General features: G+C 45.2%; 1 protein-coding gene across 1 annotated transcript; it reads left to right on the forward strand.

The window, feature by feature from the left end:
- Window positions 1-1,393: 1,393 nt before the first annotated feature.
- MAP3K14 (mitogen-activated protein kinase kinase kinase 14) lies at window positions 1,394-17,564 on the forward strand. Its single transcript, XM_010290412.1, has 15 exons — window positions 1,394-1,655; window positions 2,226-2,295; window positions 4,132-4,342; window positions 4,469-5,077; window positions 6,137-6,274; window positions 9,145-9,274; window positions 10,001-10,132; window positions 10,571-10,675; window positions 11,369-11,532; window positions 11,913-12,063; window positions 12,689-13,045; window positions 14,218-14,324; window positions 15,701-15,845; window positions 16,395-16,495; window positions 17,400-17,564. Exons 1-15 carry the CDS (start codon window positions 1,403-1,405, stop codon window positions 17,562-17,564), a joined length of 2,838 nt encoding a protein of 945 aa, XP_010288714.1. The 5' UTR covers window positions 1,394-1,402.
- Window positions 17,565-23,161: the final 5,597 nt, after the last annotated feature.

Genomic DNA, 23,161 nt, shown 5'->3' on the forward strand with positions numbered 1-23,161 from the left:
GAAAGAAAAAAGGCAAAGAAAATCCCTGGTGCAGATTTAAACTTGTGAGCTTTAAAGATGTGGTCCTGTAATAGTTCTGACATCTTGGTTTTGCTGGCCTCTGTTCAAGTGTCCCTTCTCCTTGTCTTATATTGGGTTCGTGGTACTTAACAACTGTACGTGTGTGCTAAGGTTTCTGAATTCTCATGGGTTTTTTAATGATCGAAATGTTCATTTTAAGATTTTGCACTTGAGCTGTGAGAGGACTGGCCTGAGGAAGTGACCTCTACAGTTAAGGGGCAGTAGCACGTATTCGGGTTTAAAACATAGAAAACAACTATGTTTTAACTTTTCTGGAATTCAAGGTGAGGGGCTCCGGGGCTAAACCAAAGCTGTATCTCCTGTGGGCTTGTGTTCAGTGTGGTTGTAGGGAGCTCTTCACTCTCCACGTTCCTGATTTCCACCCCACAATATACCCCTGCCCTGTCCCGCAGTGCCTTGCTTCCATGCTTCGTTGTGCTTCTCCCTTTCCACCCCTGGCTCCCTTCCACCTTCCTCTGCTCTGCCAATTGGCCAAGATTTGGCATCTGCTGGGACTTGTTTGGAGCTACCTTTACGCTAACTGGTCAGCTAGCAGCACATGCTGATTGACTCGCCAGCTGCTGCCAAGCGGAGGGGATCGTCTTGTCCAGCACCGTCGCTGTCCTCCATCCAACACCAACTTGCATTAATCCGATACGCCGTAAGAGCTCTACTTTTGTCAGGCTTGACCAAGGATTTCAAAAGTTATTGGCGATTAAAGGGAAGGAAGGGGAGCAAGGGAGGAGTTACGTATGGGCAGGCTGATGCCTAGCCTTGTTTCATTGGAAGGAGAATGAGAAATGGATTTGAGGGTGACTCAGTACAAGAAAGAAAGGAATTAGCAGGAGTTTATGTCCATTTTATATGGTGTGAGAGCACAATGTCATTTCTCCTGTGTGCACTCTGGGAGAAAATCTTTCATGTCTTCTCTTTTTTTTTTCCCTTTTTTTGGGGTTAATATTCTTCCTGTTTAGTGATACAAGAGTACCCTCTTCTATATGGTTTCACTGTTTGTATTTAAGCTAAGGGACTATACCAAGAAATAAATTTCACTTTGAAACCTGTGTGGTCTCATATTTTTAGTACTGAGAATACAGTTGATTATTCAGATCTTCAGTGCTACAAGTCAGGGATGGAGAGCTGGTGGTCTTGGGTTCTTTTCCAGCTCCATGCTCAGAGGTTGGCTAGGACCTTGATTTGGTTTAAATTATTTAGTAATCTGATACCTTCAGCAGCCTCTTGTTTCTCATGAACTTGAAGCTGCTTCTGCCTGTGAAGTTAAGTATTTTGACATTTTGCTTCGGTTTTTTATTCTTACTCAGTGACTCTGTGAACCTGTGAAATGGCAGTGATGGGAATTACATGCCAAGGAGCTCCTGATCCAGCCGTCAAGCACAAGAAGGAGCTCACAGCTACCAAGGGGCTGAACAAGACAGTTAGTGAAAAGCAGAGCAGTGTTTGCAAAGTAGAAGATTCAAAGAAGGTCATCTTTCACAGTCAGTGGAAAATCCTGAATGATGTAATCACCAAAGGAACAGCAAAAGAAGAAACAGAAGGAGGCTGTGCATCAATTTCTATTATTGCCCAAGCAGAATGTAAGTAGCAGGGCGGTCTACTCTTCATTGAGAAAAAGGAATGTGTAATGCGGTATGAGATTTCACTCACTTTGCACTCCTGGAGAGCTGAGCTGAAATCTATTTGTAATCCCAAGTGGGGTGGAGTTGGTGACATTATCCCAGTCTCTATTTAGGAAGCTCATGAAATCTCCTAATAATGTGGCAGCATCCACTGAATAAAGCAGAAAGAACAGCATGTGGCCATTGCTCCGGGCTGCTTGGACTATAAAACCTGTGTTCTGCTGGGTCATCTGTTTTTGGCTGACTTCTGAAAGGTGTTTTAAGAGAGGGGGGAGAAAAGAAGGAAAACAAAATAAAGCTGTCAGGCAGGAAAGAGCTGGGGGATCAGGAGATCGCAGTGCTGGGAAGCGATCTAATGCTGGGGGAGGAAGACCGTAGTGTGGGTGATGTGGCACGACCACGTGGTGATTTGTCTGGATCGCTGCTTGGTCTATCAAATTGGTAGACTTGTTTCTTAGTCTGGTTGTTACGAGGAGAGACTTTGCCTGATGTTGAAGACACGTGATGATCATGTTTTCTTTCACACAGGTGAAAACAGCCAGGAGTTCAGCCCCACTTTATCAGAGAGATCCTTTATTGCTCATAGTAAGCGTTACAGGTGAGAGACCCCTCAACATGAATACCCACTTCACTGTTGTGTGTGCCAATGTGGTCCAAATCACCCTGGCTCTGTGTGCTTACAATAGTTTTTCCAAAAGTACTCCTCCTTCAATTAGCTTTTCTGTCCGAGGTTCAGGAATAGTGTGTCTTTCACCAAATAGCTTCCTCAAAACCTTTTTGTGTGAGAAGAAAATAGAAGTTTAAGCACAAACCACTCAAAACACCCTGCATTGTCTTATTGTCAATGCCTGCTGGTTGTCTTCTCCCTTTATTTCTGGGCTGTCAAACTTGTTTTGAAATGACTGAGTCATTTTTTGAGGTTCCTGGGCTTGAAGTAGAAGGATCCAAGAGACAGTTTTCACTCTTTTTTAACTGAACTGTCCTGATGCTTTTGAAACCATGTTACACCATCCCCTTTGAAAAGTTGTGGGAAACTTAGGCTGCTGCTAGAAATACTTCTGAGAAAAAGGAACTGCTTTGTTTCTGGGGAGGATAAAAGGGGATGAGAGGAGAACCTTTACTTAATGACAGCATCAGCAACAGAAATAGACTTGTGAAGAGAAGCTGAAAATGGTAAAGGGGGGAGTAACAAGTTGCGATGGAAAAATAGAGGCCTGGGTCTTGCTTTTCTGAAGTCATCTGGGAGTCAGCCACTTTTTCTTCCTGAGGAATATATGCCTTATTGGGGCATGTACTAGAGCCTTATTAAGCAGCTCCAATGCTCTCTGAAGTGGGTGACTGGGATATAGAATTAGGTGCTGCCTGTTTTCTGGTGGCTTTCAGACACTGAATCTGGCCTTGTGAGGTATATGGTTTAACATTGCCCAGTGATTTTATGACGTTGTGCCGTGAACCAACCAAAGAAGTGCAGAGTGAACCATTTCTTAGCGCTTTTATGTGGAATGTATGCCAGCTATACGTTCAGGTTCAAGGCAATGTGGTAGTGCCATTGCCTAGAACTCTATTTATTGGATCTTTTAGCACTGCATGGTGCACTGAAACAGCAGGAAAAGATGGAGACCGCAGTGCTGGCTGTGAACTTCATTGCTGTTCAGTAAAGGCAGGTGATATACTGCATGGATCAACAGAACAATTATGACTTCTTCATTTGAAGATCAAATATCCTGTTTTCTCTTACAACTTGATTAAAAAAATCTAACTACTATGGTTGGTATTGAATAACTGCAGGTGAATATTCTTCTTGAGAGTTGTATCTGTTTGTAGAGGCCCCCCGCTGGTGTGCTGGCCTGTGCTGTTTTGTATATATATGCACTCCTAGAAATCATATTGTAGTATTGAGCTTTACATGCCAGAACATTTTGGCTTTTTGAAACTATTTTATTTGATTGCAATTAGTCATCCCTCTTCTTCGGTGCAAAGCCCTATTTTTCTTTCACATAGAGCAGATGCTTATATTATAAGCACTTTTATTAAATAGATTCATTTATACATAATCTCTGTGTTCACTATAAATCATAGACACAAACTGTCTCAAAGTAACCTGGAGGCATTCAATGCTTTTCCCTCTACTTTGCCGTCTAGTCTTGCTGTTCCTTGCAGAATTTGCAAATACTGGGAGACTTAATGCTTTGCTTCCTCCACACACCCCACACATTTCTTTCCCACAATGCCAGATACATTACTCTGCCTTGATATTGAAGTTACAAATGCTCCATATTAGAAGGCAAGAATTTTTGTTATCATTCTCTATTCTTTAAATCTCAGAAGGCAGAATTGCTAATTCTCATTCTTGTTACATTGGTCATAATTGTTAACTGGAGGTGTGCTTTCACCGTCAGATCTAAGAGACTTCATGCATTTTGGTTTCCAATAGCCGGTCAGACAGTCTCGATCAAATCCCTAACAATGTGGCCCATGCAACGGAGGGGAAGATGTCGTCTACCTGTTGGAGAGGGAGGCATCGTGGTAAGACGAAAAAGAAACGTCATAAGAGAAGATCCAAGCTGAAAGTGCAAACAGTGGCTGCTAGCAGGCGAGGTCCCAGAACTCCAGAACAAGAGAGCTGCACCCCAATTCCTGTTCAGGTGAGAATCCTTAAACCTTCCTTTTGTACTGTTGGGACCTTTGCAAACTCCTGACAATTCTTGGTTGAATTTTGGGTGGCTACGTTGAGGTTCCTGCTCAGCTGTTTGGTTTGTTTTATTTTCCAGGAGGATGAAGCACACCAAAATACTCTTTACAGAAACAATTTTTGGGTTTCAGAACTTAACAAGGACTTGGTCCACGATCCGTTGCCATTCGAGAAACCCGAGAAAGTTTTGTCCACGGGCAAACTCCATTCACCAAGGAGCCAGTACAAAACAGAACTGCACAAGTTGATAAGCCCTATTCAATGCCTTAATCATGTTTGGAAACGGCACTATCAGAGGGACAGTGTTCCACAGCCTGAAACTCTCCATCCTTTTCCCTACAATATAATACCCACTCATTTCCCACATCTAGACAGTCCTCTCCATGCCATGAAACGTAATGCTCTGGAGACGTACTTCCATGGTGATCTCAACTATCAAGACAGTGAGCATCGCTTATCTGGTCTAAACTTAGAATATAGTTTCCCCAAATGCGTTAACCAGTCCATGAAAATCTGTTCGGACAAGATTTCTGTAGAAGAATACTTGGTAGACGCCTTGAAGGGGAGCGTGAGTCTCGGTGAACCACAAAATTTAGCCAGCCTAGCCAAGACATGGAGAGGAGGCGGTCTGGACCCAAAGGAACAGTTTCATGAAGCAGATGAAAATGAAGGCGTGCTGCTTAATGAGGTGATCTTCTGACCTTACACACTAGTATCATGGAAGGCAGAGATTCTTCTGGGCTTCAGAAGAGAGATAATCTGCATCCACGGGCTAGCTTCTGTAACAAGACTGCATTTTCTGGATGGTTCTTGTTGTGGTTGAAGACTGTCAGTTAAAGATGCTGTTTTGTTTTTTGAAGGGTATAAAGACCTGTCTTAGATCGGTGACTCTAATTTGTTCACTCATTCACAAAGTATGCATGCTTGTCTATTAGAAGTGTTTCTGTGCTTAGTCAGCCTTCAAACCTGTCTTCTCTGTTTCTCTCTGAAAGAACCCAGTCCATTCAGGTGAACAGGCTGCAATATTTTATTTGCTGTACATGACCTGGACTGTGACACAGACAGAAATCAGGGACATGTAGATCATGAAGGTGCAAAAAGCATGTCTGCTGCCTCTGGTAGGAAGCCAGCAACTTGCCCACTGGCTTGCCAAACACAGGACTTGGGCGTACCAAATGCATGTAAATCTCAGAGGCATGATTCATTTCTTCTGAATTCAGTTCTCTCTTGCCACCTTAAACTCCCCTTAGAGGACTCTTCTCTGGAATCAGTGTGACCCTGTCAGTATGGTCGGTGGAGTTTAGGGTGTCACTTACCTGCCTGAATATGTTTACAGTGAGACCTAAGGCACAGTCTCAGTCTATGGACTATAAAAAAGGTTTAGCTCACACATAGATGTCTACAGTTAGTCGTGTGAATCTTGGGGTTTTTTTGGAGGATTTAGCTTTGCGGTTCGGTCCTGCATGTGAAGTGAATAGTTTGGAGCTCCAAAGCTATCCAAATACTCTCTTTGCAACAATGGGTTGTACTCATTTAGATCAAATGGAGCCCACAGAAATCAAGTAGGTCCTCCCATATCACTTCATCTCAAGCCTGTGGCAGAAGTAATTCTGTACAGGGATTTTTAGAGAGGTGTGGCAGTATCTATCATTGTGCTTTTTCTGAAAATGTTGGTTTCTGTCTGTAGAGCTCAACAGTTAAGTGTTTCTTTCCTTGCTTCATCTTGTTTTCTGATTTTAACTTCCAGAAACTAAAGCCAGTGGATTATGAGTACCGAGAAGAGGTTCATTGGACCAAGTGTCATGGTTCTTTGGGCATTGGCTCTTTTGGAGAAGTATACAAAATAGAGGACAAACAGACAGGATTTCAGTGCGCTGCCAAAAAGGTAATTATGTGTGAGAAGGGGGGGCGTTCCTGGCACAAGAAGGCGTATGGAGAAAAAGTCTTCTCCTTCCAGCTGCCATGGACTGTAGGCACATTATTGTACAGTCATAGAGAAGTGCTGCTGTGGTTATGTCCAAGGAAAAACTTCAAGGTGATGGCATGGAGAGAAGAAGCAGATGGAGCACCTGTGTGTGCACGGGAGGGGTCAAGCTTAGCAGCCAGAAATAGGTTAATTTAGCCTTCAAAGTGTGCTACAAGGGGTCTTGGGTTTTGTGCTGAGACAGGCCAAGAGAGTAGAGATTGCAGAAAGAGTGTGTGTTCCGAGTGACTGCGGGGGAGAAACGGCTGTGCGAGTTGTCTGCTTGTCTAACCTCATCTTAAAACACATCTAGTGTAAATGGTGACATGGCAGGCGTTTCTCTCTTGACAAAGGAATAAAGTAGGAAAAAATAAGGCAGTTGGTAGGCACTTAAAACAGGGAGAGCTTTCATCTGTTCAGTGAGTGTCATATGCCAAACTGGCACATTGTAATGAGGTGATTCTGTTACAGATGCAGCAAAGGATGTGTATTTTTCCAGAAGTTGGCATAATTATCTATTGTACACCAAGATATGCCATTGTCATACGATGTATGAAGTGTGTGAAATATAACTTGAATCAGGATATTGATCTGTAGGCAACCATGGGGGGCCCTCCCTCAGAGGTGAAGGCAGAGTGATGCCAGTAGATGATGAGAATGTAAACTATTTTGTTTGAACTTAACACTTGAATAGTTTCATCACCTCTGTGAACTGATGTTTCTCATGTTACTCCAACAGAACACTTCAACAAGTGTGTGGGAAGTGTTTGTCTTGAGTACAAAAATATTATATGCAAAAAGAATTGGAACTTGCATTTTTCAATTTAAAATGTTTGCTTTTTCTTGTTTACATTGGTCTCAACTTGATGCATTGCCTGTGGAAAGATGCAAGTAGCAAGACTAAGCCAGCTTGTCCAGTTTTTTTAACCATTTCATTTGTCAGCTATATAGAGGCAAACATAGTTAAAGCATGTAGAAAATTATTTCCTATTCTGCATCCTCACATTTTGGATGTGGAATTTTGTGGCAAGATGACCATCTTGTTTTCTGACAGCATGTAACTACTTAAATTTGTTATCCAATTTGCCAATACACAGTCTTAGGAGAAATAGCTGTTAGTAGTGGGGTATATTTTCAGGAAGGAGGAGCGATACTGCTGAAAAGAAAGACATGAGAGTAGAAGCTGAAGTCTTTCAAAATGTCTTTGTGGTTTTTTCCCCTAATTACTGGAGCATTTCAAAGGTTACTTCTGGAGATCAGAAATACATCTGCTCAGACCAAACTCTTAAACTAGTGAGTTCTAACATGCAAGTTGAACACTTAACTACGATGATTTCATTTTACATCAGTAACTGTCTGGAATTACTGCTCTCTGCCTGACAACCTGACCTTCTTTCCCCATACTCAGTGTTGTAAGCACCTGCTCTCCAAATTCTTGAGATTAAAGAAACCTAGCTATAGCTGGATTGCTGACAGTGAAGAAACATGATACATCCTTTTCCCACCAGAAACTTAATGACTCATGTTTTCCTTCTGGTCTTTAGCAAATTCTTGGTTTATTTTGTTTGGCCGAATTTAGTGAAAAGAGTTTTTCTTTAACCATTTTTCTGTGCAGGCTCAGTACCACCTAAAAAGGTGATAATAACAATCACTGTTTGTGGCCATATTTCATATTCCCTCCTGTTAAAACTCTTGGGGGAGTTTTATTTTTGGCAAGTACTGCACTATCCTTAGATTTCATGAAAGCAGAATGCTTAAGTTGTCAGTATGATCTTTTTAAATTACCTTCCTCCTGAAGATTACCAGTACTCAGCTATAAGACGGAGATATTGCAGCCTGGCATCTTTTTTGACAAATCTTAACTTTACTCAGACACTGAGGATTTAGGGACTTTGATCATCCTTGTTCAGAATCGTTCTGTGTTTCCACTTATTGCTGTACCCACTGATTTCTGTTAACGAAGGTTATCCTTGTGCCTCTGCTGTTAAACAGTGCGGGACACTCTGACCCAAGCATCAGGGAGAGATGATTCTGTCAGGATTCATCACAAAATTTGTTCAGTGCTTCTTGGCTTGGGCAAGAGTGGCTGGAGAGCTGCCGGGCAGAAAAGGACCTGGAGGGGCTGGTCGCCAGCCGGCTGAACATGAGCCAGTGTGTGCCCAGGTGGCCAAGAAGGCCAACAGTGTCCTGGCCTGTATCAGCACGGGTGTGGCCAGCAGGAGCCGGGCAGGGATCGTGCCCCTGGACTCGGCACTGGTGAGGCCGCCCCTCGAATCCTGTGTTCAGTGTTGGGCCCCTCACTGCAAGCAGGACGTTGAGGTGCTGGAGCGTGTCCAGAGAAGGGCAACGGAGCTGGGGAGGGGTCTGGAGCACAAGTCTGATGAGGAGCGGCTGAGGGAACTGGGGGGGTTCAGTCTGGAGAAGAGGAGGCTGAGGGGAGCCCTCATCGCTCTCTGCAACTGCCTGAAAGGGGGTTGTGGTGAGGTGGGGGTTGGTCTCTTCTCCCCAGTAACCAGCGATAGGATGAGAGGAAACGGCCTCAAGTTGTGCCAGGGGAGGCTCAGATTGTAGTTTCGGAAAAGTGGCTTTACAGAGAGAGTTGTCAGGCATTGGCCCAGGCTGCCCAGGGAGGTGGTGGAGTCACCATCTCTGGAAGTGTTCAAAAAAATGTGTGCACGTGGCACTTGGGGACGTGGTTCAGTGGGCATGGTGGTGTTGGGTTAACGGTTGGACTTGATGATCTCGAAGGTCCTTTCCAACCGTAATGATTCTGTGATTCTTTGTTTCTCTAGGTACAAGTTGAACACTTCCGTGCAGAGGAGTTAACGACATGTGCTGCAATAACAAGTCCTAAGGTTGTCCCCTTGTACGGAGCTGTGAAGGAAGGGCCTTGGGTGACCATCTTCATGAAGCTGATGGAGGGTGAGAAAGCAACAATCACAATGGAAGCACCATTATAACTATTGAATGCAGTGGACACTGATCTTCTCTTCCCCTTGTCCCAATTTTAAATCTTTTAATTCTTTGGTGTATCCAGAGTGTTCCTAGTGTTAATTCCTGAGTGGATTGGGATAGGCATGTGTAACCCCTGCTGGTGTGTAGCAATGGTCTTTCTTGGGGGGAATCGTTTCCAGTCCTACCTCGCTCCAGTTTAAGATGCTATCCCTTGCACAGCAGCTGCAGATTCTCACTTAAAACATATAGCTGGAGCTGTTTCATGCTTTCATGTTTATTTGCATGGCACCATGTAGAGCACATTGTACTGGAACAGGGGATACCATATCAGCAAACCTAGATGCTTCCATTGCTTGATGCTCCTTTTTCCAGCCAGGACCATGGAAACCACAGTCTGTGAAGAATCAAGCTGGTGATCAGTAGCACCTATGAGTGTCTGATATGATCACAGAGTAGCTGATTTTGATACGTGGCAACACCGTTTAACTGGCACTTCAAAAGGCTTCATGAAAGAGGCCCGTTTCTGTGGGCAGTAAGAATTCTGGGAATAAATAAAAGGAACAGACCTATGTGTGCAAGGCAAGGGCTGTCAGACCTGGCAGTTCTCATTTCTGCATCAGAAAGGAGAAATGCTGATGATGCTGGGAAGAATTTAAAGATAAGCTAACATGGACTCTTTGGATTCCTTTCTAGGTGGCTCACTAGGTCAGCTAATTAAACAGAGTGGCTGCCTGCCAGAGGACAGAGCCCTCAGTTATTTGGGCCAGGCATTAGAGGGCTTGGAGTATCTTCATGCTCAAAACATTCTCCATGGAGATGTAAAAGGTAGGATGGTATTTAAGGTACCTTGTTCTTTCCTTTTTCTTCCAAGAGGCAAACTGCTTGGAGATTAAGTTACTGAGTGGCAAAAGGTTATTTACTAGATTTTCAGCTCTACATTTAAGACTAGAGCTTAACTTGGTTCTGAGCAGCTGGGCATATCATATTTGTCACCTCTTTCTTTCTGTCATCCGGTGGGTCTGACAGGCTGTTTGCCCAGGCTGCCTCACCACTGGGGTAGAGGAATCTCCAGGGCTGGTAACTGGTAGCTTATAAGCAGAGATAATTATAGTTGTATACTTGCTTAAGCCAGTGACACTCCGTAGGAGTAATAGACCTTAGTTTGGGCTCAAAAACCTGTAGTTCTGTGGGCTTTTGACTTTTTTCCATCTCAGTGACCATAATACAAAGGAGACTGACTAATGAAAAACTTCTCATTGCCAGCGGAAAATGTGCTCTTGTCTGATGATGGAAGCAGGGCTCTTCTGTGTGATTTTGGTCACTCTGCTCACCTTCATCCAGATGGCCTGGGAAAGTGCTTGGTCACAGGTAAGGATTTTCTGCTGTCTTTCGAAAGAATTGCCCTACTGACTCATTCTTTCTTTTTGAACATTCATGCATGGCTAATTTGCAAGCAACTGTATTTTCCAGACTTAACGTTGTTCATGGTGTCACATTTATTGATATTACTGTGATGTATCCCACTGACGGCTGAAATGAACTTAAGGTTGGAAGGTGGTCCTTATCTCCCAGTCTAGAAAGCTGTTGTATTTTTTGTAAGATTATGTTAGCATACTACATCCAGTGTTTTGTCCCTGCAAGAAATCACATAAAATCTGACTTGTCATGTAACCTCACTAAACTATTCAGGGAAGAATCCTGACCTCCACCAAAGAAAAATTCCTCACTGACTTTTGGGCAATTAAACTTTACAGTGCTTCTTAATGCAGCTGTTGAAAGAGAAGGGTATGTTTTATACTGCTGAGCTCACCAATGGAGGGTCATGTTTTGCCCCCCAGATTTGCTGGGAAGGGGAGCATACCTATGCTATGTATAAAGGATGAGATTGATATGGAGATGTAGCCTTTGAGCAGCTTATAAGAGCACGCAGTGCTGCTTCTTGGGTTAAGGTGACTTGTTTCTCACCTTAGCTGAAAAACAAGCTGTCCTAGGCTTCCCAGCAGTTGCATTGGAACAATTCTCTAGCTTACATGCGGTGAGTTTTCATTTCAATGGTTTTAGGGAACTATGTGCCTGGCACGGAGACTCATATGGCTCCGGAGGTGGTCATGGGAAAGCGTTGTGACTCCAAAGTGGATGTCTGGAGCAGCTGCTGTATGATGCTGCACATGCTTAATGGGTGCCACCCTTGGACGCAGTATTACAATCACCCGCTCTGTCTAAAGGTAAGTGACCCAACATATCTCCAGTAAAAGGTACATAAGCCTGCAAAATCTCATTATACCTAGCTGGAGAGCAGTTATTTCAGGAAGGCTGGCTGAGAGCCAGCTAGGCATCTAAGATGATGCCAGTCTTGCTTTGGAAGCTGGTCATTGCTTATGCTTCTGACTGCTGTGTATTACACACACTGGGGCTGTTTCGTTCCTATCCTGCTCATGACTTAGGTGTGACTTTTTAGCCATTCAGCTGTAATAAAATTACTGATCAGGTCTCTCATTTAATGGCATAATTTCAGCTGGAAATGCGCTCAGGGTGGGAAGAATCTTTCTGAAATCAAATGAAGCCTCTCTGGTCTAACCTCTTTCACTTCCTGTTTGTTATACAGATAGCTAAAGAGCCACCTCCTCTGAGGGAAATTCCACCTTCCTGCAACCCTCTCACTGCTGAGATTATTAAAATGGGTCTGGAGAAAGAGCCTGTTCAGAGAGCATCTGCATCTGAACTGAAAACTAAGACCAGTGTCGCACTTGAAGAAGGTAGAATGTCCTGTATCTAAAGCTTCTTATCCACACTGGTGAAGTGGCCAGTTGCTAGTTATGTAAGAGTAGTTCTATGGGAAATATCAGTAAGTTTTCCTGTTCAGTGTGTTGTTTGCACAGGCTTCAGCATTGATGTATATTTTTGGGTTGATAGCTTTTGCCTGCAGCTGGGTGTTTCTCACCCAAATAAATTAAAATTTCCTGTGTGCTGTCACATGCTCTTTCTTCCTTCTCTGCTTGAAGTAGACAGTGTTGTGCTTTATGTGGGTTTATTAACATGTGTGCTCTGGCTGGGCTCATATTCAGCTGAAATATCAACTGCACCTAGTGAGCTAGAGCCTAGTATGCAGCAAAACTGAAAGCAGAGGCTTACTGCATCCTGACCTGTAACTCATACTTGTGGTCCAGTCTTGCCGCTAAGACTATCCATAATTTATGTCAACTTAATCCTACTGAAAGATTCTGTAATACAGCAAGAATTTGTAGAGGTGATCTGGTTTTGTCTTTTGAAGAAGCTGGGCATTTTACAGCAAGATACAGTTCAGAAACTTACTGTGAAGGAAAACTTTTACCTCTTTTTTTTCTTTATTTGATAATATTTGTACGCTTTTTGTTTTTGTAGTGGGAGGTGTGACAAGCCCCTGGAAAGGCGAATACAGGGAGCCTAGACATTTATCTTCGAACAAAGAAAACAAGCCACAGACATTCCTGTCCCCTGCAGCAAGCCCAGTTTCTGAGACTGATTCTGACCCAAAATTGGCAGTCAAAGTTTCTTGTGCGAGCCCAGTGCTACCACCACCACCACCATCTCTGGAGCAAACAGAGGAGGTTGAGGGAATGCCTTGGAATGTGCACAAGGAGTTATCTGAGGCCTGGGATCCTCCACCTCTCTCCTCCACTCCTCTCCCCCTGAAGAGCTGCAGCCACGTGGAGAAAGCAACAACCATTTCAGAACAAGAGCTTCAGCAGCTGGAAATAGGTAAGCGATGTGCTATGTAGGGAATTCAGCATTTTGCTTGAGAGCATGGTAAAAATACAGCTGCTTTCTTTTGGCCTCTTGACAGTTATTTCTGGCTTTTGAACTTGGATGTCATTTTGTTCGTAGTTCCTCTCTTGTTACACAAATTGCTCAGCCTTCCTTTAAATTACCAAAACTAGTAGTTCTTAACTAATTAAATATGCCACAAAGGTAGTGGTCAGGATTTCCTTCCACTCTCTGAACTTTGGAGCAAACTTCTGTGAGAGGTGCAAGAACCTCTCAGAAAACAGCCAGTTTCAGACTTGTGTTTATGTGCACCGAATAAACGCTGTCTGCGATTCCACCTTCATCTGCAATTTTAGGTTTTCAAACACAATTCTTTTAATAAAGGGATAAGCCTGTTGGATGGGAGATGTCAAATGAAGGAGTATGGTTAAAATCAGTCTGCGATTGTTTTATTCTGGGCATTGGAAAACCTATAGCCACCAGCTAACAAATTTGATTACCAGCAGCAATCCAGAATTCGAAAACCAGCAGTAAGCTCAGTGTGAAAATCAGTGAAGTAATAGTGCAGTTCCATTGCCCCAGTAGAAGTCAACTTTTCATTTTTTTAACCCCCTATTTGTAGTCTTTGTAAATGAATTGGAAATGTCAAGATACGAAAAAAAGTATCTTGAAACATAACTGTTGTCACAGAACTGAGGAATGGCATTTTAGGGGTTGCTGAGGGCCAGCTTTCTTCTCAAATGGCTTTGGATCTTCAATGGCCGTGTCAGGTCTGGATTTTATCAGTGCAAGTTACTGCAAGAGTTGACTACATAAGTTTGACCTTTCCCTGGGTGTAATGTGGATGGATCTAGAGTGAAGACTGATGGGTGATGTAATAGGCAAGAACTGGGAAATTCTGGGTGCTAGTCCTGTCTCTGGCATTTTGCATGTCATTGCACAATTCATCTGTCCTTTCTGGCTCAGTTTCCCTGTTTTCACAGTGGTGGCCATAGCCTCTACTTAGCAGAGGAATTGTGTGTCATGTGTTTTGTGGACTTCAATATCAATGTTCATTAGATAAAGCTGAAGAAGCTTTGGGTATTAATTGCAGTAACTGTGATTAGAGCAGGGAGGCATGAAAGAAATCACTGGAAATGTTTTCCTCTCTTTCCTTTTGCTTGCAGAACTGTTTTTGAACAGCCTTTCACAGCCTTACTCCCTGGAAGAGCAAGAACAAATGCTTTCATGTCTCAGCATCGACAGCCCTTTTGTGTCAGATGCCAGTGAGAAGGTGAGTATAAATCGATGTCATTGTGGGGGTGAGGGGTGGCAGGCTGACCACCTCTGGGAAACTGGAAGTTGTAACCAGTGAACATCCGGAGCTTCTCACATTTGTTGCTGCTTTTTGACACCCAGTTTGCTGGAGAGTACCTTGGGAAGAAATCTTTGTTCTTGGACAGTGGGGTATTTTGGATTGTAGTTGTTCTGTAGTTTACCATCCAGCATGGAACTCTTTCCTCCAGTTGCTCTTCTGTGCTGTATATTCACAGTATGCATCAAGTGTGTGGATATGGAAAAATCTCAGTGGCCTTGACCCTCTCGATGCAGAAGAAAGGAGCTGAAGAAGCAGTGATGAGTGTAGGAGTTGGACCAAATGGCTGTGCAGCCCAGGGTCTTCCTCCTGGCAATGGCCACTAAAGGGATGTTTAGGGAAAGGTCAAAAGAATAGGGCAGAAGAACAGGGACCCTGCTCTTGGATATTTGTTCCCAGCCTACGGATCTGTTCTCCATGAACTTCTTTTAACCTGCTCATACTAGTGACTTACATAGTCTAAGTTACTTAAATACTAAGTTTAATTAATTTTGTTTGTCCTGTCTCTGGTGTTCATAAGGTAGGGAATACCAGTGAGGAACACTGAATAACCTGTGTTGACATCCTTCCACAGTGCAGCCCTTCAATCATTGTTTTCAAAGACACAGAGTCCAACATTGTATAGCCTGCCATCTACAGGAGTCATTTCTGACTATGATCATCTTTGTTTCCTATTTCTGTTCCTCTTCTCAGCCTTCTAGTGCTTTTTGAGGAGGATTGAGCAAAGTTCTGTACAGTAATTCAGCTGTTGACACAGCATGGTGTGTAGTGTGGGATGTAACTCTGCCTTTTTTAATTTTTTTTTCTGAATATCTAACCCTAGCATTTAATTTGACTTTTAACTGGCACTTGCCGCTCTGCTGATGGTCAGATTGACCTTCTATGACCTTAAGATAGCATAGACTTTTCCAAGCAGTACAGCAATGTAGGGTCTGTAGTTGTTTATGTACAGTTAACTGGTTTTCCTGGGTGTTAATTGCCACTTATTGACATTAGAATTTTATCTGGTGCTTTATTCTGCTGTCACTCAGTACGATAAACCCCCTTTTTTTTTTCCACCCAACTCTTCAGCTGATTGTTCATTTGACTATTGAGAATAACTTAATATGTCTGCAAATTGCTGCATTGCTATTTGTCCCCTTTTCTAGATGACAGGTAAATGTTGAATAACTCAAGGCCCAGCCTTGGTTCCCTGCAGACTTCTACTTTTTTCTTCCTGAGGTTATTTTAATGTTTATCTCATGCAAGCTCATTTTCTCTAGGAGCCTTTGAAAAATTTGTGCTTACTTCTGCAGAACTCCATGAAGGCTTCTCATAGCTTCAGGGACACTATGAGCTCTGGGATTCATTCCTGGAACAGCCAGACAGATGGACAGAGCTTCAGTTGGAACAACCTGCTGACCCGCAGTCGGCACGCAGACACTCCCAGCTATTTCAATGGTGAGTCTGAATTTCTAAAGTTTGGATAAAATGGTCAGGTATGATTTTCTCAGTATCTGGAGGGTCTGGGAGTCTTTGAGCTCTTCTTATCCTTCAGCTGCTGAGTCAGCACAGACCCTCCTAAAAGCACGTGGGTTGTCAAGAGGCCAAGTCTGCCCCAGTCATAGATGGGTGGCACTCAAGTCTGTATAATCTAGAAAAGCCAGAGAAGTTCCTGAACGCCCAGAGTCTGGTTCAGTTTTGTATGCCTTGCTGTGTGCAAGAATATACGCTTTATAACCATAAATGTTTACAGAGTAATTTTGAGGGCACATTGTGCAAATCAATATGTCTCTTCATCTGCTTTCTTGCTAAACCCAGCTCTGCTCTGTGAGTCATTTTTGTCTTCAGCAAGCCTCTATGCTCAGCAAAAGACCTATATAAATTAAATGCTTAATGACAAAAATGAGTTATTCTGGCGTATGTGCCTTGCTAGTCAATTTTTCTGTGTTGGACTGTGAAGTCATTATGCCTACAGCAGAAGTTAATGACTTCTCATGTGCATTTCAGGAGTAAAAATCCAGATCCAGTTGCTAAGTGGAGAAAATTTACACATCAGGGATTTCCACAGGACAAAGGTGGGAGACATTGCCACTGGGATAAGCAGCCAGGTGAGACACAAATCTGGGAATTAAGTACAGCATTTTGTCTGAGAAGCAATTTCTTCCATAATGCAGCCTTATAATGCTATAAAACCAGTGACCCAGAAGTCCATTCAAGGACCCTAATGACACATTTAGCAACACAACTTCAGTGCTGCTGTTACGAGTGTGATACCAGAAGATGTCTTCTGAATCGTAAGCCATTGCTGATTGTCATAGGGACCATAGGGTTCTCCATCTTGGAAAGTACCTGTGCTGCAGCTTAAAAATCTTTCTCCTCGACTATAAAGATAAATTCTTTCCATTCTCCCTAAAGAAGAATCACTATATGACTTTTTCATCAAGAGCAGTAATATCATCTAAGGGAAACAGGCTGCGTTTGGCTGTGATGCTTCTAACTTGTTAGTTTGGAGGAGATGTTGGCAGACTCCAGTGAGAGTCTCCAGAGAGAGCCCCTGTGGGGGTCTTTGGCAGCCCCTGAAAGAAACTCCTGAGTGTTTGTGGGACTGTGACTCATCTGAGTGTAAAATGCGGTGATCACTGCTAAACAAAGAGGTTGCGGAAGTCCAGAAAATGTTTTAGTGGCGTTGACTTTCTTTGGCATACTTTGTTCTCTTGGACATCACAAAGGAAAATATAACTAGCTTGCAGATGAATTCACAGTGCCCAAACATAGGCAGTTCAGGAACCACCAGCAGTGGTCAAAAACTTGGGTGAGGCAATTTGGCAGCAGGGTGAACGCTGCCTACTCCAGGTTCTGAGATACTTTCTTATGAGATGTTTCTGCTGAGCACAAGTCTCTCTCCAAGAGCTCTTCTTGGGTTGGGAAGCTATTTGCAGGGTTTGATAGGGGGATGTTATGTTCTGAAAGAGCCCTGAAGAGCCACTCAGATCTGTTTGTTCTGCTTCACAGATACCAGTCCCTGCTTTCAGTCTGGTTACTAAAGAAGGCCAGCCAGTTCACTACGACATGGAGGTCCCTGACTCTGGTATTGAGCTGCAGTGCACCCTTGCCCCTGACTGCAGCGTCAGCTGGATGTGGCGAGTCAAGCATGGTCAGCTGGAGAACAGGCCGTGAAGTCGTTCCTGTTTTGGAGGTGTTTTACCTTGTTGAAAGAAGGAATTGCAAAAGCTTCCAACCACCCCTGCCATGGAGCACCAAGTGCAGTTGCTGGTGTTTTGTGCTGAAGTAGGATAGCGACTCAGCAGCTCACGGCTCTCGGGCCTCACTTCTGTTGTCTGTTCTGATCCAGTTCCAAGACATGTCCTGAGCTTAGATGTTCCCCAGAACAGTGGGAATTACTTGTTTTGGGTGCGAGTGTTAGGTTGAGCTTGAGAATGGTGGGTGGAAAGTCCTGCTTTTCAGAGGAGTGCGATTGTGCTTTTCAGGAGAATAAGGGGATTGGATGAGAACTCCTGTTGCTCAAGCCTCCGAGGTGAGGCCAGTAGTTACTGGGTTTGCCCAGAGGAGGAGGTTGAGTATCTTCCGTGCAGCTGTGGTTGTTTGTGCCGAAGGGAGCTGGCTAACTTCCTTCTAGCTGGAGGAAAAACTTAATGTTTCTGTAGGCTTTGGTAGCATCATCTCTACCTCAAGCCTTTTGCACAGGGAAAATTGACAGCAGTAACTAGCTGGGTTCTTGGTTTCACCTCCCACCCTTCCCCGCAGACACTTCTGTCTTGAATCAGAAAAGAACTTTGTTCCCAGAAAGAGCTTTGCTTGCAGCTCTCATCTTCAGGTCTCCTGCCTGACTTAGGAGCTGGTGCTCGCTCTCTGGTGTTGCTGCCAGCACTGTCTGGCAGGTAGGGCAGGAGGAGGATATGGTGTTCCCTGGTGGGCAGGGTGGAGGGGTTGTGTTCCTCCATCCTGTTTCCACTGCTGACTTGGGACTTCAATGCAAGCTGTCCCATCCAGGCAGCTCCCTCTGGAGAGGGAAAGGGCAGTGGCTCAGTCAGCTCAGACAAGGTCTGAATTTTGCTGCAGCGTTTATAAAAATCTCACTCCCGGCTATCAATCCGGCCAGCCACTCGGCCCCTCCGCTGGAGGTCAGTGCCCCAGTTCTGCGTGGTGTGTTAGCTCAGCCTGTCTTCACTAGCACTGACGAACTGGCACGAGGCTTCGTACCGCTCCTCGTATTTCAAAACGTGTTAACGGAGTGGGATGGGCAGCTGGGCCCAGAATGCCTTAAGCTTTGAACTTTTTTTTACTGATTTCTGAACTGTTTGGAGTATACTGAAACTGCAGGGGTCAGATTCAGATGGACAGGTGTTGCTAGCCCTTCTGTAACCCAGAACAAACCCCCAGGGAGGTGTAAGCTATGAGTGTAATTGTTCAGGACTGTGCAAAGTCCTTGCACACCTGGAAATCACAGTCACTTGCCGGTGTGCTGTGGCTCTTCCAGAGTGCTGTAACTGCAGTGGCCTCTGAGCAAGGGCTGTCTACATCCAGGCTGAATAGAGAAACAGTTCCCAAAAAGCAAGGTAGGCCCTGCCAGATCCATGCTGGTTCTGGGAGACACAACAGGGCAGGAATATTGGCAGTTTTCTCAAGTGGAGTTCAAGAAAAGTTATACTCTGGGCCTCCCTTTTTGAGGACCAATGCTCCTTAACCAGCTGATACTTTTTCCCTTTGGTCTCCCAGAATATTGGCTGGTTTTGATATTGGCATTGGCAGTGACATCCCTAATCAAAAAACTAAAGTTGTGATGTAATAAGCAAGTGGAACTCTTGAAGAAAAATTAAACCTGTCACCACGATGGATATAGTTTTCACAGCACTTTTTGTTCTAAAGCACTTAATACGTGTGTCCAAAATAGGCACCTATTTATATCTGAAATGCCACATTAAGAGTCTTTTTAGTAAACAATTAACACATTATGCACATGTCTTCCAGGAAGGAGTGGGGGGAATGGGTATGTTGGCTTGATTTCTTTTTTTCAGATGCCATGAACTGGTAAGAATTGTAAGCTCTGGAGCAGGATGCCTCTCCAGGGTTCCCAGGAGCTTCCGAGCACGTGTTGAGTGCACCAAGCAATCTCCCCACGCCTGGCACCCTTCCTAGGCTTCCTCTGAGGGGGGGAGGCGAAAAATCTGTTGGTTGTTTCTAAGAAGAGTCTGTTGGTGATGTGTCAATATGACACATCGCTGTCGCTGGTGTGTCAATACGAAAGCATGGTCTGTTCCCTTCCCAAAGGCTGCGTCTCGTGGCTTTCACTGTTGTCTGCAAAATGCTTCGATGTACAGGTGTACGGTTTTGTACATCGGTGTTAGACTCGAGTTCTGCCGAGCAGTAGGGCGGGATGCAGCAGCCCTCTGTTTGCAGGACTTCTGAGCTTTACACTTCATCTATAGCATTAACGTTAATTTCAGGCCACCTACACGAACGAGTGAAAGGAGTAAACCCTTGTGAACCCAGAATGTCTTTGCTGGGTAGATGGAGGTGTCTGTGTTCTCCTGTACTCTCACACCAGCATTAGCCAGTATCTCCATCCTGTTTCTTTTGTCCAAAACCTTCAGTCCTATTTTGCTGCCACCTCAAGTAAGAAAGTGAGGCTGCAGATTTCCACCTAACAAATCTTTTACGTGACAGCCGGCCAGGCAAGCGGGCTGTCGTGTCAGCAGTCCCTGCCGGATGGGAAAGACACTCAGCTAATACCACGAACCACTGGTGCTTTCTTACTGTCCTGAAATGTGGTTCTCCTCTCAGGAGAATCTCCAGGGTTTTCATGGTTTTGCTACCTACCAGCCTGGGATCTCCTCAGCTCTTTCCTGCTGCCAGGACAGTTTCCTCTTAATTTGACTGGTCATTTGTGCTGTGACAGGCATAAAAAGGCCAGCTTCCAGATCAAGGCTGGCTGTACAATACTGACAAAAGAGAAAGTCAAGAAAGCTTTTCGTTATCCACATTAAGATTTGGCTGAAACTGCGTGTAATAACATAACTAGTCTTTAGGGCAGAATCCCAGTTCAGGGTAGGGAGGACAAATAGCAATAGGAGTGATAAACACAGATGGCTCTTGTCGTGTAGCTCCTGCCGAAAGTCTTTGTAAAAATCACTGTTGGCAAAGCAATATGAAGCTGATAATCTCTTTGGGATGGGCAGTACTGGTGTGGGTGAAGGCGATGGAATGACTAGCTTGTATTGAATGAATGACACTTTATAAACTGTGATTTCTTGAAATTAACATTTTGACCTGCATTTTCACAGGGAAAAAAATAAAGCTGGAAAAAAGAGTCTTCATTCTCATTGCTAGTGGTTTGATACGTCATCCCAGAGAAAGACAATGGTGGTAAATATGGCATTTTTCAAGAAGGGGAGCCTGGTTTGAATAAACTCTGCTATATATACCTTGGTTTCAGGGGGATGCGGGGAGAAGTCATTTCTGGGTATGAATACGTTGATGGATCTGAGCACAGGATTTGCCAAATATTCTGGCATTTCTCTCTATTTCCAAGTAAATGGTCCCTTTTCCTCCTCCTGTCCCACTGCAGGAGGGGGGACAGCGAATCGCTGTACTGAGAGCTGATGCGTCTTCCCCTTGACAGTGGGAAAGGTAGGTCTGGGATCTGGAGCACCAGGGTAAGCAGACAGAGCTCTAGAGGTTCGCCCACGCCTTTCCACGCCAAGTGCTCCTGCTCACCGCTGGTGCAGGAGCTGCTTGTCTCCACTTAGGTGGTGGCATTGCCAGTGAGTGAGTGAGGTCAGGTATCTGAAACATAAACCCCAAAGTGAAGTTGGGGAGGGGGGTTTGCTGTCACATACCTATGTTTGTACTGTGAACACAGGAATCAGATCAGGTGTCCGCAAAAAAAAAAAAAAAAAATGGGGGGGGGTTTTGTCACTAGACTTCCCTATAAAGATACAGATCAGTTTAGGGAAGCACTAGACCACCTCTTGTCTCTGAGGACAGCCGCGCTGAGCAGCAGTGTAAAGTAGCTTGTGTTGGGCCTTTGCCCTGGAGCTTTGTGCTGGACCCAGCTTCTGCCCGAGCTGTCTGCTTCTCCACGCTGGGGATGGCAGAAGCTGTGGCCTCCTGGCCCAGGTAGCCCAGCAGAGATGGCTACGTGTCTGTGCAGGTGCCCGGGGTCTCCGTAGGGACTCTTGTGTAGGCAGAAGTGGGACTGCCCCTTGGAAGAGCCGCGTGTCCTGGCTTTTCCCTTCTGTTGTCCTGTGACACTTGTTCCTCATATTTTCACCCATTAGATCACGCTTGCCTAGAGGCTACTGGTCCTGCCCCCAGGTGCCGGCATGGGCAAGTCAGAAATACATCTTCCACTTAAAAATGCCCAAAGGAGCATGGTCACCGCTCCTGGCAGCAGCTCCTTACACAGGAGGTCAGGCAGCAAGCAGCAGCTCGTGCATCCCTCCGTCCCAGCATCGCTCCCCCATGCAAAGCTTCACCCCTTCTCACAGACAAGTGCTTTATCCTTAAGAGTCGTTTTATTACCGGTTCTGCTTTAGATTAAACAGGCGTTCAGTATATAAAAATAATGTATACAAATTAGCAGTTAATGTTTTAAATTTCTGGCTTAAAGGCATTTATAAGTTACACATTCATTTCCCTTCCCTCCCCTTTGAGTTTGTGTGTGATAACGAGCCGGCTGGCACTTAGCATCTTAATTACAGCAGGAAGCAGTCGCTGCTGCGGCTTACAGCAAGGGCTAACCCTGGTCTAAAAGCTGGGACTAGTGAGAATGTACACGGCAGCCACGTGTCCTCGCAGCAGGGCGAGCCGGGGGCGTTTAACGCAGTAAATGTGGTAACAGGTTAATTGCGACAGTGCATGGTTCAGATTTACTGATCAGCAGCGAGGCAGGGGAGGAATCAAGTCCAGTACGTTATCTGGAGGCTCGTGCAGCTCTCTGGCCTCTCTCCTGCGTGATTTTAGCAGTGACCCGGCAGCGTTTTGGGATCACGGTGTTTGCTGCAAGGGCTGGAGGCTGCCACGTCGCATCCTGCAGCTGCTGGCTACCGGGGAGCAGCCCGGTGCTCCCCGAGGGCTGATGGTCTCTCAGAGGCTCCAGCCCCGACAGCGGAGATGGATGCGGGGGATGCAGGAGGGCAGAGCTAGGCACCGCCTCGCAGAGACCTGAGGGTAGTAAATCCTTGACCCTGCTGCTGATGGTCGTAGCTACGGAGCCTCCCCTGCGGCAAGGAACAGATTCACCGCAGCCTTCGGATCCTGGTGAGACCTGCTATACAGGTGCTCCAGTCCCTGCTCCCGCAGCACAGAGAAATTTTAAGGAAGACGTATAAAATCACTGTAAAATAGCACCCCTGCCAGCTCCTGGGGTCCGGGAAGTGCCCAGGGTGGATCTTTGCAGCAGGCTCCTCGCTGGAGAGGAGGCGCAGCCCGTGCCTGCTCGGCTCTGCAGTGGAGCAGAAAACGGGTCTCGAAGGGCTCTGCGAGGCCGGGGGAGTTGGGGGGGATGCGCAGGGACCGCCACGGCCCTGATGTACAACCCTCCTCCCCTCCTGCAGCGGGAAAACAAAGGCACCAGCAAGCTGAAGAGTGGGGCACACCAGTGCACCGGGCTGACCCTTGACAGGCTCTGGGGTAGGGATGGGGCAGCCCCTCTTTTCCTTCCGAGAGAAGTTGGGGCCCGTTCCGTGCTCCCTCCTCCCTGCCCGTACCCAGGAGGGTCCCCCAGCCCTGCCAGCCTGGAGGAGAGGAGCTCA

This window comes from Phaethon lepturus, unplaced genomic scaffold, assembly GCF_000687285.1.
Source record: "Phaethon lepturus isolate BGI_N335 unplaced genomic scaffold, ASM68728v1 scaffold16787, whole genome shotgun sequence".
NCBI classification, from domain to species: Eukaryota; Metazoa; Chordata; class Aves; order Phaethontiformes; family Phaethontidae; genus Phaethon; species Phaethon lepturus.

Coding starts and splice junctions, on each gene's coding strand:
- MAP3K14 (XM_010290412.1), top strand. CDS start 1,403: ATGGCAGTGATGGGAATTACATGCCAAGGAGCTCCTGATCCAGCCGTC. Junction 4,343..4,468: donor GCACCCCAATTCCTGTTCAG/GTGAGAATCCTT, acceptor TTTATTTTCCAG/GAGGATGAAGCACACCAAAA. Junction 11,533..11,912: donor ATCACCCGCTCTGTCTAAAG/GTAAGTGACCCA, acceptor TTTGTTATACAG/ATAGCTAAAGAGCCACCTCC.